The 15784-nt window shown below is 26.7% G+C and overlaps 1 protein-coding gene and 1 long non-coding RNA gene across 2 annotated transcripts; one reads left to right on the top strand and one right to left on the bottom strand.

Annotated features, from left to right (window-relative positions):
• Positions 1–494: 494 nt before the first annotated feature.
• On the bottom strand, positions 495–12939 carry LOC100204358 (dolichyl-diphosphooligosaccharide--protein glycosyltransferase 48 kDa subunit). The gene is made up of 8 exons (XM_065799794.1): positions 12688–12939; positions 7207–7317; positions 3310–3396; positions 2949–3052; positions 2503–2691; positions 1439–1590; positions 981–1359; positions 495–888 (listed from the first exon to the last, which is right to left on the bottom strand). Exons 1-8 carry the CDS (start codon positions 12827–12829, stop codon positions 733–735), a joined length of 1320 nt encoding a protein of 439 aa, XP_065655866.1. The 5' UTR covers positions 12830–12939; the 3' UTR covers positions 495–732.
• A 301-nt stretch (positions 12940–13240) lies between these two features.
• On the top strand, positions 13241–14585 carry LOC136081759 (uncharacterized). Its single transcript, XR_010639083.1, has 2 exons — positions 13241–13470; positions 13587–14585. It is a non-coding gene; the product is annotated as an uncharacterized LOC136081759 (long non-coding RNA).
• Positions 14586–15784: the final 1199 nt, after the last annotated feature.

Genomic DNA, 15784 nt, shown 5'->3' with positions numbered 1-15784 from the left:
ATGAAAGTATATAATCTGAAATTTGATAAATAAAAATATTAACATAAAATTAAAATAGAATTAAATACTCTTAAAAAGATCACGTAGTTTATGAATGCCCCCCCTCCCCCAAGTGGTAATATAAATGATTAAACAAAATCTAATCGATTAATCGATTTTTTACCTTAGTATTTGATTTTAATCATTTAGACATAGCACTTACATTTTGTACACCCAGATCAAGGGTGTCACAAGTCAAAAAGTGTCAAACTGAGATAATCAGGGTTGAAGTTTTAAGTTTTAAATATTTTTTTCCAACTAAGAGGGCGATTTGTATCTGTCATTTTGTAAACATTCGTTTTAGACTTGTGGTATTTTGTCACCATGTACAACACATAATATACTATCAAATGACATTCATAACTCAATATCCATAATTTTTGACTTGTGGCACCCTTGATCTGGGCGTACGATTTGTAATTACTACCATACGTTTATGTATCACAATAACTTCATTTCAATATACAAATTTATTCTTTTATGAAAATAATATGCTTCTTGAATCCATTTTCACTAACTTTTTTTGCTCACAATTTGAATAATTTACATATTAAGTAAAAATTGAAGATACACCGAGTTCCTATAACCTGCATAATATGCTCTAAACCGCTCAAAAAAGATCAAAATTAAAAACTGAATATCAACTACTGCATTAAAAAAGCGCTTTAAAATTCGAAAATTGTTGACTATATACTATTCGTCTTTGACTTTTTGATTATCTTTGTTATGAAGAAACACAACACTAAAAATGCAGATGCCAATCATCATGCTGAAAGCAGACGCATAATAAGGATAGGCTGATACAATAAATCGTTCATATTGAGTATGTTGTTTCGGACGCACAGAAACCTAAAAATAATAAAATAAAATTTATCAACTTTAATAACGAAGTTGTATAGTTATATGATATAAATCCATAAAAATGAAAAAATTTGACAAACCTGAGTGGAGCTAAACAGGTAAGTATATCCGATTCTATCATACTCAACTTTAAATTTAAACACGCCATAAACATCGGGTAACTGAAACTGCACGCTAAAGATGCCATTTTTAGAAGGAGTAAGACTTGTTCTAATGAAAGGATCAATACGAAAAAATTCCATTTGAACATCTTTCGCTTGAAAGGGTATCCATTTACCATGTGAAAGTTCCTCTATCTTTATACTGTAAACAACTTGCTGATTGATAATGTACGCCGCAGGTGGACTTGTTTCACCAACTAAATGATGATTTACTTCACTAACACGAATAACACCATGAGACTGAAATGTCCAACCAGCAACATCTAATGCAACTTTCATATTTCCAGATTGAACGAAACTAAAATTATAACTTTTATTAACAAAGTAGGAAAACAAAAAACAAAAATTTTTTAATAAAAAATTTATAAGACCCTTACAACTTAGAGTTTGGATCAGCAGCGTTGTGCGCACCAGACATAAAAAACTTATCACTGAAGAAATCTAACGAGCCACAAAATACAACACGAGCATTATTTCTAGATTGTTGTCCTCCAATTAGTAATGTATTTTTTCCGACAGCCATTGGATACTAAATAATGATACAGTAAATTACATTATAATGTTAAATCAAATAAACTTAAAGAAAAAAAAAATAGACTTCTTTTAAAGAAATTTCTTTAAGTGGGAACTTCTAAATAAATTCAGATTTTTAAAAGCAATGACAGAAAAAAGAACTAGATTTTTATTTAAAAGATTGCATATAATCTTTTTCTTCACTTTACTAACTCTAAAAATTTAGAATAGCTATCGATAATATACCTTTTTTTTAAATAAAGGTATATTATCGATAATAGCTCTTTTATATATATATATATATATATATATATATATATATATATATATATATATATATATATATATATATATATATATATATATATATATATATATACAACACTCGGAATTAGGAAAAATGAGGTGGGCAATGATTTGCCGACCTCAATCTTATAGAGGTCGAAAAAATTTATTTGATACAAAGATCTTACCATAAATACATATACATATATATATATATATATATATACACATATATACACACATATACATATATATATACATATATATATACATATACATATATATATATATACATATATACACACACATATACATATATATATATACATATATATATACATATACATATATATATATATACATATATACACACACATATACATATATATATATACATATATATATACATATACATATATATATATATATATATATATATATATATATATATATATATATATATATATATATATATATATATATATATATATATATATATGTATATATATATGTATATATATGCAGGAATTTTAATGTTAATGTTGACCCCGATTTAGATTGATTAACATAATTACATTTTCAGGTTTTCAACAAGTTTTTTACAAAGTAGTAACTGATTTAATAAAGATAAATAATTTTTTACCTCAGTAATTTTTTCATCAGGAAAATAAGAGTAAGCCGTTGAAGAAGCTGTTAAAATTTCTAATACAAGAGGATTATCTGAATCTGCAATCATACCAACTCCTTTAAACAATAAAGGTGAATCGACAGATGAAGGGAGTAAAATGTTTGATTTGATTAAGTTGGAAGAATCTGCCAAAATTGTAGTGTGCTAAAAAGAATTAGAGTTCGAATTGTAAACAAATATAACAATAATTTAAAAAATGAACTAAAGTTCTCATTAAAAAAATAAATAAACTGCAATACTTTTCAAGGTTTATCATTATTATACAAAAAAAAAAAAAAAAAACTTTAATTTTTTAAATATTATATTAAATTTTATTATATTTATAAGCCGAATATATATATTTATAATTAACACATATAATATTAAAAAAATCTATATATATTATAATTATATTTTTTTACTGAGCCATCATCTGTAGCATCAAAGTTTTGGTGATCAATTACAGAAGTCTTTTCTTCATCAAATTCTATTCCACAATCACTACCAAGTTCTCTAAGTGGAGTGCCTAAAGAAAATTTTCAATTAACTTTTACTTATTTTCAAAATTTTTTTCAAAAATTATTATTTTATTATTATATTTAAAAAAAATTTTTCAAAATTATTTTATTAAATTATAATTAAGCAAGATCAGATTTTTAAATTTAGATTTTACTGAAAAATTAAATGAATTCTATTAAATGAAGCCAAGCATGTTTAAAGCACATAATATTTATTTCTTACACAAAGGTAATAGGATTAAAAATAGGCTAACACCAAACTTACCAATTGATGAACTCCCAGCAACTAACACATTTCCACCATTATCAATAAAACTTGTAATAGCTGGCACATCCAGTGAGCCACCAAACTCTGAATGTTAAATTTTTTGTTAAATTAAACAAGTTTTTGTTTAATATTTACTACTTAAATTTTTGACTACATAAATATACACACATTTGTATATACACACATACATATATACATACAGGCCTCGCTGAGAGCAAATAAGTGTGATAGCGAAGAAAAGCCTAAAGCAAACATGGCGAGCTATGTAAGCTGCTCCTCTAAACAGCTACAAACAAGAGCTTCTAGTTTTTGTACAAGCTTTCTGTTTATTCATTTAAAAAATTGCTTATTAAATACAAAGTTTGGTTTTATACTTGTTACAAGCATATGTTTGTAACGTTAATGTTACAAGAATATATACATAACAAATGAAAAAATTCTTTAGACAAGCGTTGTCTTTGGGTTTTCTCACCAGCTACGCATTTATTTATTACTTATTTGATAAATTTGACAAAGAGCTATCTAGGTTTTTACTGCTTATAAAAAATGTTTTATATTTTCTTATTGTAATAGAATTCAGGCATTTAAAAAAATATTACAACAATCAAAAATGTGTCCACAATAAAAGTGAATAATATTTTAAAGATATATATATATATATATATATATATATATATATATATATTCTAGAATTTATATGCTGTGTGTGTGTGTGTATATACATACATACATACATACATACATACATACATATATATATATATATATATATATATATATATATATATATATATATATATATATATATATATATATATATATATATATATATATATACACACATGTTATATAAGTGTAACATTTGTTATCTCAATAAGTTGCTAGAAGTATGTTACTTCTATTATTGTTACTTCTAGAATTTATATGCTGTGTGTGTGTGTGTGTGTGTGTGTGTGTATATATATATATATTTGGGTGGCCATTAAAATTACTGTTTTTTTTAATTTCTGCTCTCACCCTCTAAATGTCTTCTATATAATAAAATAATACTAGAATAAAAAAATTAAAAATTTTTTTTTTTTTGAGGGGTAGCTCAATTTTGAGGGGTAGCTCAGATGGGTCCCTATAATTATCCCCAACATGATATACTTTTGAAGAATTTTTTTTTGATAATTATAGGGACCCATATATTGAGAGAAATTATTGATGTTTATAAAATAATAATATATATACATTCATATATATATGAATATATGGGGTGCGCTGTTTTAAAAATTTATCTTTATTTACTATTCAAATAAAATAATAACAGCGAATAGAATGCTTTTAATAAATTCTAAATGAAATAAATTAAAAAAGATAGCAAAATGAATGTTTCATTTAAATTCTGTTGAGTGTAAAAGTGCTTGCCAAAACAGAGCAGACTGATACACACACACACACACACACACACACACACACACACACACACACACACACACACACATATAATATTATTATATATAATATTATTATCTATTATATTATTATATATACAGGGTGTGGCCAAAAAAAAAACATTACGAAGTCATTACATTCTGACATTTAAAAAAGTAGATGAATTTGACATTTTTTTGATACAATTAAATTTTAATAAAAATAAAAATAAACTTTCTGTTTTTGCTGGGTTATATTCATAGCAGGAATATTTTTTTACTTTATTTATTGAAACTTTGATCTATTTTAATTGCGTACATTGCTTTTAATTACATACATTTTTAAAAGGGTTTAAACGATTACTTACACATATTGTCTTCTTTTATTTTTATTTTCAAATTATAAATGTAAAAAAATAAATAAAATAAAAATGCTAAATAGTATTTAATTAAAAAAAACAAAACATTTTTGACAATTTCCACAACCTCTTGTTACTTTTCAAACTGCTAAAACAACTTTTTAATCGACAACTGTCAATAAAAATACATTATATGTAGGATTGCCAGAATTCCGGGATTTATGAAGGAAAAAATAGTAAAAAAAAATATTTTTACAGGTTTTTATTTTACTCCATAAAAACCAGACGTTTGGCAACCCTAATTATATGGAAAGATTTTGAATATTTAAATAATTTAGTATTTTAAAACTAAAAATTTTAAAACACTTAAAATTTTTTTTTAAACTTGTGTACATAGGTATTCGTAGTACTGTTCATCATATTTTATACTATAATTTTTATCATTAGATAAATTTAAAAGTTAAAAATCTTATTTAAATCAATAGCTTTTAAATGAAAGTTAAATGAAAGTTTTTGAAACTTAATAACTTTTAATTGAAAAACTTGGTTGGCTTGCCAATTTCTATCAAATATAATGTTTGTAAAAAGAACTTATGTTGCAATATGCCACTTTAGTTTAAATAAGTAACAAAGACATTTAAGGGGTAGAGCAAATTCTTTTACCTCATCAGGGCAGCAAATAAATTTAATCGGCATATTTAAATATTTAGTAAATTAGGTATTTAAATAAAAAACTGCATTTAAATACCAAAAACTGAATTTTTTTTTCTTGCCTTTAATTTACAAATATACATTCATTAAATATCTACGCAAATAATATTATTTAATTATCTTCTTATATGTTTTACACAAATATAACATAAATAAACGTTTCATTGCAAGTTTGATTTTTGATTTTTGTTGTTATTTTCGGTTTACTTTACCAGCTAATTTATTATACCGAAAGTATTAATAAATCTTATTAGAAATAATTATTATAAAAACAGTTTAAATCTGAGACAGATTTAATTTTTTTTTTACTATGATCTTATAAACCTTTGGGAATTTTAAACCATTTGGGAATACCACATTACAGGCCTTGTTACGAGATTTGGCTGCGTAGCGAAAACGCGTAACGCATTTCTAATTAACTCAACTCAGCAAATATATTTTGCATCGTTAGAAGTTATATTGCGTCACTAGCGTCTTTTCAAGTACCGCATTGTAATTAAAGTTATTTTATTAACGCGTTAAAAATCATACAAACAGTTATTAGTTTTTTTCTCACTAGAACAAAATTTACAAATAAAATCTAAGTTCTTATTTAATAAATCATTTTTATTATTTTTTTCAAATATAAACTAAATTTTATTTTGAAAAAAATATTCTTTTCATGAAACGTAAAATGTTTGTTTATTTTCTTATGATTTTACAGTTGGTTTTTGATTATTTTATTAACTGTTAATAAATTTTTTCTTATTTAATTTGTGAACTCTTTTTAATAATGTTTTTTAACAATATAGAGTTTTTTTTTGTTATTTATCAGTTACCGATAACATATTCGTGATCATAATTTATTTTCATAAATTAAACGAACGTCATTAAAACTTTACGTTATTGAATTAACAATAAACAAAATATCTTATTAATAAAATATTTACATTAAAATAAATCGTGCATTTTTTAAACTATTATGACAAAAAAATAATTTTTACATTTAAAAGGAATGTATATATTTAATTCCTTAAGATAAAACTTAAAACACTTTATTTTTTAAATTTATTTTCATCAACAATAAAAAAAATTTTAAACAAACTGTTTTTTTAACAAAAAATCTATTAGTTTACAATTGCGGTTAAATGCTTTACGACTTTATTTCTTCAGAATAAACGTCACATAAACGATATCAAAAGATAATTAAAAATATTCTAAAAGATATAAGTTTTTGCGTAACGCAAAACTGCTGAACGCGTAGGCAAATCGCAAGCAAAATGCGAGCTGCGTAACGCTTCTTAACAAGGCCTGACATTATACGCCATGCCATCAGGCTGGCTAACACCCTGATATAAATTAAAATATGTTAACATAAATTTAAAATATGTAAAAAAGTATTATATATATTTTACACAGTTTTTAATAACCTTCAACAGATGGTGAAAATATAACCAAGTGTTTATATAAATATTCTCCATGTTTAATCAAAGCTAAACTTGGGTCATCTGCATTTTTGAAAACTAGCTCATGTCCAAGATCTATAAAATAAAAAAACTATAATAACTTTAAAAAAAAGTAACAATTAGATTACAATTAATTCCCCCCTCCCCTAAAGTAAAAATTGTTTATTATTTATATATACAGCCCTCGGAATTAGGGTCAGCATGGCAATGACAACCTAACTGCCAACCTGAAAGTGTTTGACCTCGTTTCTATGTTTGGTAACCCCTTTGTGTCAAATTTTTTTTGCAGACCTCTAACAGTTTGAGATTGACAATTTATTGCCAACCTCATTTTTCCTAATTTCGAGGCTTGCATATATTGTATAATGTAACTGACAATGTAAGAATAAGTATTGCATAGCATAACAGTGATTCCTGTTTATTTTCACTATTACTTTCATAAAATATAAAATATTATATATCAGCTAATTCTATATTTCTTCACTGCAGCTGTTTTGCATAATAAGTATTTGGGGCCCTGACCCGGCAAAAAAGGGGGCTTTTTACAAGCCCGACCCCAGCAAAATTATAAGATTTAGGAGGGGTTGATAGCCATAATCTTAGACAGAGATTATGGCTATCAACCCCTCCAATTATTGTATTAGATAAAGTTCGTCAGAGAAGAAGGGGGTGTAGTAAATAAGCAACCATGATGCAGATAATTTGGGTATCAGCAGGTAGAGAGGTAGCAACTTCAGAAGGAGGGGTAGTAGTAATAGCTCTATATATAGCAGTAGTAAGTGCATAGCTCATTGCTTGGGATGCCATGCACTATCTTTGATTGAGTTAAGTTCTTTTTAACCTAAAACATGATGAAAGTACCTAAAGTACCCAAAAACCACCACCACCAAACTTTCAGTTAACCTTTTACAAATATTTGTGGTCGTCAAAGTAACTTTCCATCAGTTGAATCTTGCCTCTTGTAAAATTCACCAGAACTACTTGCTTTTCAAATCTCAGTGTTGAACATAAATACAATCTATTGCAGAGTTAGCATCTGCTAAGTTTGCTTCACTTTATTGTGCAAGCCATCTTACTTCTGATTCCATTCTCTACTTCTACTCACTTATTTGAATACTGCATGTTGTCCTTGTATGAATACTGTATTGTAGTCCTTGCATGAATACTGTATTGTATGTCATAATTGAACTGGTTCCTCTAATGATTCTCTTCCTCTTCTAGACAAGGGCCAAAAATATGTTTCACGTTTCCTGACTCATACTCATACAATCTTCAACTTTTTAGGCCTTTATCAACAGTTTCAGCTATTTACACTATTTGTTTATTAGTAACTCCCAGCTAAATAACAGTTGTTTATAACCTTGTTGGGAGTGAATTAGTTATAAAATTATAAGCCACAAATATAAAAGTATGTTTACATACATTTACATTGTTTACATGTTTAAAATGCATTTATTTATAGTATTTAACTTTTATATTTGTTTTTAAGTTATAATATAACTAAATTATATAATTAAACTATATAGTATGTAAATTATATTATATTTAGTTGAGCTATATACTATATGATAGCCAGGGATGCGGAGTCCCAAAAGGACTCCGGCTTTATATCTCTACTTTTTTTAAGTCTGTAGTGTCCAAAAGCTCTAAACATGTTTGTTGACTTATGATCTGCTATAAGAAAAAAGTTCATGAGATTTAATGACTTGAAACTTATTGTTTTTAAGCCCGGAGTCCTGAAGTCCTTGCCGCCATTATACTTAAGGACTTCGGGTTCAAAAAATGATTTTTCCTCTAACCTAAAAGTCTTAATTTTTTTCCTAATAGTAATTCATAAACTTATTTATATTTTTAGAACTCTTGGATACCAAAAACTAGGATGAAGTAATCTTTTAAAACTAGGATGAAGTAATCAGGGATGCGGAGTCCTTTTTGGGACTCCGCATCCCTGATGATAGCCCAGGAAACATTGTGTTTTTTTGATGTATTTTTTATGTATTTAATGTCAAAAACACATTGAAAAAGTGTCATTTGTTTGCTGGGATAGTATATAGCTTATAAAAATATGTAACTTTTTAAAATTTAATATATATTAACAGTTATTTAAACAAATTGTGGTACGAAACAATGGGTTCTAAAAAATAAACATTAATTAAAAAAACATTTTGCAGAACTTAGCTATATAACATTAGCAGAACTAGCTAAAAGTGAGTAAGAACTTTTATTGATTAAAACATCTATCGCCTTATCATCAACTGATTCTGAAATAAAAAACAATTAAAATTACTGAAAAGTTATAAAAAAAAGCTGTAAGATAATGTGTGATATTTTAGTGAAAATATTATTCCATAAATATATAACAAATTTTTTTTTTCATATACTATTTTTAAATTAAAAGTAAAATATATGCTACCAGTTATATCACCTGTACAACTGATATTTAGACAGCAAATAGTTAAAAGCCTTCATAATGTATTTTCCAGTAAGTCACACAAGAAAAAACATAAGTTAGTATTTTCATAAAGGTTTATGAAAATACTAACTTTATACAAAAATTCATATTGTTTTACAAGATAATGCAGCCAAGATGGTAGTTGGTTTTAGAAGCAGTATTTTCTAGCCACGTTTAATGTCACGTATTATACATAAAATACAGTTATTATTATACATGAAAGTCATTATACAGTTAGTAATATACATAAAAGACAGTCAATATTACACATAAAATGCATAAATGAATAATGTTTTTTTTTTTAAATCTGTCAAAGATATTTTAGCTTGTTGCAGAAAACTTTAAACTCATTTTCACCATTCACCTACCGCAGCAGCAAAATTAGAAGCGATTCAGGAACAACTTGGTAGAAGAAAGCTAATGCAATATTCTTTTACAAGATAGAATAATTCCTACACTATGATTAGAAAGATGCTGATAAAAACGTTTCTTTGGCAACTTATGCAGCTAATCATGCTACCCAATCAAAAATTAGAAGTCATCCCAATGGGCTTTTTATATAAAACTTTATATATTTTAGAACCATTTAAAACTTTAAAAATAAATCTCAGCAAACACGAAGCACATTATCAGATGCTATTCTTTTAATTATGGCTCTGAAAGAATTCTTTTATCAAGCATTAAAAGTGACACTTTTGCAACACATATTGTTATTATTATTATTGTTAATATTAGTTTCAAGACTATTAGATCAAAGTTTTTTAAAAAAAAAATTTTTTTTTTCAAAAGCTTTTCTTCCAACAAGGCTACATACAATCACCATTAGAGCTGAAAGTTACAGGAAGAGAAAAGGTGAAGTTTATAGCAGCTCTTTAAAGCAGTGCCCGTTTCAGTAATTGTAGAAAAGATAAAGAGAAGCAAAATTACGATGATGGGATAATGCTCGGAGGTTGGCTGCAAGAGCAGGTCCAACTATGTTTACAATGTGTTTTTGCACTTTGTCTAAAAGAGAAAGGGCATCATTGGAAGATCCACCCCAGAAATGGCAACAGTATTTCATACAAAGACAGATTTATAAAGATAAAGAATAAAATCTGGAGCGAAAAAGTGTCGAGCACGATAAAGGGATACTACCTTAGCAGATGTTAATTTTGCAATGGATTTGATATATGGTTTCCAAGAAAGATCAGAAGAGTTAATCTTAGAAGATGAAGGGGAGATGACTCATTGAGTACATTACCATTCATAAATATTGGAAGATCTAAATTATTGCAGTAACAATTGGCTGAAAAAAATTGGGTTTTATCTGAATTAAAGTTCACCAGCCACTATGAGCCCCATGTTGCAGCAGAAGTGAGACCTTTTTCAAGCTCAAATGCCCCCTCAATCAGAGAGTGTTGGTTTCTTATCATAACAAGAATAAATGGTAGTATAATCAGCGAACAATGCCACTTTAGATGTGAGAATATCTGGAAGATCATTAATGTAAATTAAAAAGAGTATAGGGCCAAGGATCGAACCTTGAAGACCCCTGAAGTTACAGGATATGAAGAGGAGTGTTGTTTACCGAGGACAATTTTTATACTACGATTGGAAAGGAAGGACTCAATAATCTTAAAGATGTTACCAGATACACTGTAAGAAGAAAGCTTATGAAGAAGACCAGTATGCCAAACTCTAAAATTAGGCTATCGTAACCAGAAGTTACGATAGCCTAATTTTAGAGATAAAATACAAGATTTCATGACCTGAGAATAGTGGGCTTTGGCGTTAGACAAAATCTTTTAACTCAATAAACCAAAAATCTAATTAATTAACCACCAACAATAAGTTAACAATATTGTAGCTTATTGTAGCTCTGAGGAAAGAATTTTGTAATTCATCAGCAACACAAACAACACAGTTTTGTAATCCATCAGTTAAGAATTTTGTAATCGATCAGCAACACAAAATAAATTTATTTATTTGCTCTTATCACAATTACATTTAATGTAACACAAAAAGCAAAATAAAGTAAAAGAAAAATTTTTTATTTTATGTCACTAACACTAAAGAACTAAATAAATTTAGAGGGGAGGTGTACATGATTTTCAACACCCTCTTAAATTATAATAAAAACTATTGATTTTTATTAATTTTACCAAACAGAATATTTTATTTATGCTTAATGTATTTTTTAAATCATTTTCAATACATTTTCTGAAACAGATAAAAGAATAACTGGTATCTTATACTGATAGGCTTTTTTTTATATATTTTAAACTAAAAATGCAGGAGCTAAAGTACTAAATTTGGAGGAGTGTAGATAATTCGGGTATTCAAATTTATATATATATATATATATATATATATATATATATATATATATATATATATATATATATATATATATATATATATATATATATCAAAAAATATATATGCACACACATATACATATATTAATATACATATACATATATATTTTTTTAAATCTTGTTAAATATAATTAAGCACAATAAATGTAGTAGAAAAAGAAAATTTATTAAGTTTTCTACTATTTGAGTTTACTTTAACAAATACATCAGTTGATTATTTTACACTATTTTACAGTAAGCGAAAGATGACTCAAATTGATGTTTCCATTTTTCAAAAAATGAAGACCAGATATATTACTGATTTGGGGAGAAATGTAGGAGAGTATTGCTACATTGACTACTTTATATATATGGTCTTCATTTTTTTGAAAAATCAAAACCTCATTTTGAGTCATGGTATCTTTTGCTTACCCTATTTTACAAATTTAATTAAAAATTACAAAAAAGTAACTTACATCAAATTTCAATTTAGTCAATAAATTTAAATAAATTTTGAACACTTTGCCTTATAAGTTTTTAAAAATAGACAACGTAAAATAAATTTAAACTGCTATTATATAAAAATGATGATGGTCAAATAGAAATTAGGATAAAAATGATTGCAAGGCAAAAACAATTTTAAACAAAAATTCTTACCAGAAAGTTTGCTGAAAAAAATAGAATGAGTCTCTTTAATACTAGCATTATCAAGTAAAACTAGGGTCTTTCCGTAACTTAAAGAAACAAAGATATCCAAAGAAATTAATAGAAGCAATTGACACGTTGAGATAAGTGCCATTTTGTTTCCCCTATCAGAGACGACGAAAACAATAAACCCACAATGCTTATCTTTAAGTTTGAATGACCAAGATTTGTTTACGTTGCGCTAACTTAAAATCGTTTTCCGTGTATTTGCACTTTATGGTGTAAGCAAGTCAATAAGTTAGTCTGTCCACCGTTCCTTACTGACGTCACGAAATAATTGAGTTGTTTTGATTTCAATTCTGCCATTATGGAGGATAACTAAGTTAGCGGAACTAATATACTAATTACTATATTCATAGTTTTTTCAAAAAATATATTATATTATAAAATTTAATGTTTCTATTAAGAAAATTAAAAAATATAAATCTTAATCTGGTTTATTTATTTATTGTTATTGTTTTATTTTAAATTTAAGTTAAATACATAAATATGCAAACATTGTTATAGGAAAATATATATATATATAATATGGTCAACTTTTGTGCTGAATTTGGGTGTTCAAATCGTGAAAAGGGTAAATCTTTCTTTCGTTTACCAAAGTTAGTTTCAAATCAAGGCGATAATGTTAAGACTTTATCAAAGGAACGTAAAGAAAAATGGATAAATGCCTTAAACAGAGTTGGTAACTATTGTGATGTGCTCCACACTCGAATTTGCGTGACCATTTTATTACAGGTAAAAACTGCCTATCTACCTTTGAAACATTTTTATAACTTTAAAAGTTTAATATCATTAACTGTTTAACATTTTCATATTTTTATTTTGGAAAACCTGATTCACTTTTCTCACAGAATAATCCTGATTGGGTTCCATCTTTAAATCTGGAGCACAAAAAGTTTAAATTTGAGATTGAAAATCTAGAGAACGTTATTTACGACACAAAAATAGTTCATTGGTAACAAGTTGAAATAATTATATGTCTTGTAGAAACAGCATCACTGATTTAAACTCTTCTGAAGATTCGATTGTAGATTTTCAAATAGATAATTTTAAAAGTAGTGAATTAAATGTCTCAGAAGGTGTTACAATCGATTATGAAAACTTAGTAGATGCGAGTGTTCAAACAGATATGACTGTCACAAATTTTGAAACAAAAGTGGCTGTAATAATTGATTGCTTTTAAATATTCATAACCATCTAATCTACGTGCAAGAGCAATAACTTGGTCACAATACAAACATCACAATACTGTTAAATTCTTAATAGGTGTAAGCCCACAAGGTGTGTTAACATTTGTTTCTAAAGCTTGGGGAGGGTGCGTTAACGATAAATACCTAACAGAGCATTGTTCAATTTTGAAAAACATCCTTCCTGGAGATGTTGTTTTAGCTGATAGAAATTTTAACATTGCTGATGGTGTTGGCTTTTATTGTGGGAAGCTAAAGACTCCAGGGTTTACAAAAGGAAAGTTACAACTAACTTGTTTAGATGTAGAAACAACCTGGAAAATTGCCTCTGTTCAAGTACAGGTTGAAAGGGTTATTAGATTGTTATGCAACAAATATAAAGTTCTACAAAGTATTATGCCATTAGATTACTTATATACTAATGATTCTGAATTATGCTCAATAGACAAAATTTTTATTGTTTGTTCTTCTTTGATAAATATATGTGATTCAAATATTCCTGTTATATAGTTTTTTAAAAATTTAACAGGATTGAATAATTAGTGAAACTAGAATTTATAACAAAAAATAAACAGTAAAAAATATTTTTATTAAAAGACTACATATTTATTTCAATTTTATACAATAATCGTGATCAATAAAAACTTTGTTTTCTTTTTTAAAGTAGTTGTGTTCTATTAGTATAAATTTATTTTTATCCGATATTTCTTTCCTAAAATGATTTCTATGGCTGTAAAATTTGTCAATTAGTTCAGGTTAAATACATTCTTCAAAAGATTGTTTACTTTCTATTATATTCCTGTACATAAATTCTAAATCCGAAAAAATTCTTTCGCAATACAAATCTTTTGATGTCCAAATAAAAAAATCACAGTAGTTACTTGATGACACTGAACATATAACTGACACTGAACTCTAATACTAATATTTATGTGATTTTTTAAGAGCTATATAAACTCCATTATTTTCCAGACAAGAATTTTTAGAATTTAATAATTCACTAATGTATTTATCTCTCGCACTATATGGACACTTTATCTCCAGACAGCCATTTCCACAACAATCACAATTAATCACTGCATCTGGCGATGCACCAAGGAAGGGTTTAACTGAAATAAAAAACCCTCAATTTTTAGTTGAAAATTTAGAGTGTTTTTTTTCCATAGTTGTGGAATACAAAATCAATGCTTTTTTTTCATGGTCATTTCCCCATTTTGTTGCTGCTGTGCAAAAACGTGCTTGAATGGGGTAACATATTTGCATAATCAAACTGATTGGTAGTTGGGTGATGCTTGCGCAGCATTCGCTCCCAAATTTTGAAGCAGTTATACGACCTACCCTAAAGTTAAACCAGTTCTTACTTTTTGCTTGAAGTCGCGTTGTACTTACTACATTTTTACTTTGCTCAATCGTTATTGTAATTCCATTTTTTTTTTACAAGCAACTAAAAGTTGTTCAAAGTTTAATAATATATTGTTCTGTAAAGATCTGACAATAATTCAGGATATTTTTCTGTCATTATTGATGGTTCATAAGGTTTGGTAAACCCAGGAATAAATGAAAGAATAGCTGGTTTTGTTCCACATTGACTCAGGTCTAAAAATAATTTATCAATTTCCTCTTTTGTTGGAATAGAAACATTTTTTCTCTGTTACTTTTTTTTTCTTTGATTACGCCATGAACTTTATTAATTAAATTACGTTGCAAAGATTTGGCTGAGGTAAAATCAATATCTGAAACAGTTTGTAATTCTATCTTTTTAGAACTTTCAACTTGCTTGTTGTGAGGAATTTCTAAGTGAAAACTTTGAATTATTAGCTTATTCTTATGTAGGCATTAGCGTTTTTTTGTATTTTTATCAA

Source organism: Hydra vulgaris, chromosome 06 (assembly GCF_038396675.1).
Source record: "Hydra vulgaris chromosome 06, alternate assembly HydraT2T_AEP".
NCBI classification, from domain to species: domain Eukaryota; kingdom Metazoa; phylum Cnidaria; class Hydrozoa; order Anthoathecata; family Hydridae; genus Hydra; species Hydra vulgaris.
Note: the sequence above shows the minus strand (reverse complement) of the source record. Positions and strands in the feature narration are given on the sequence as shown.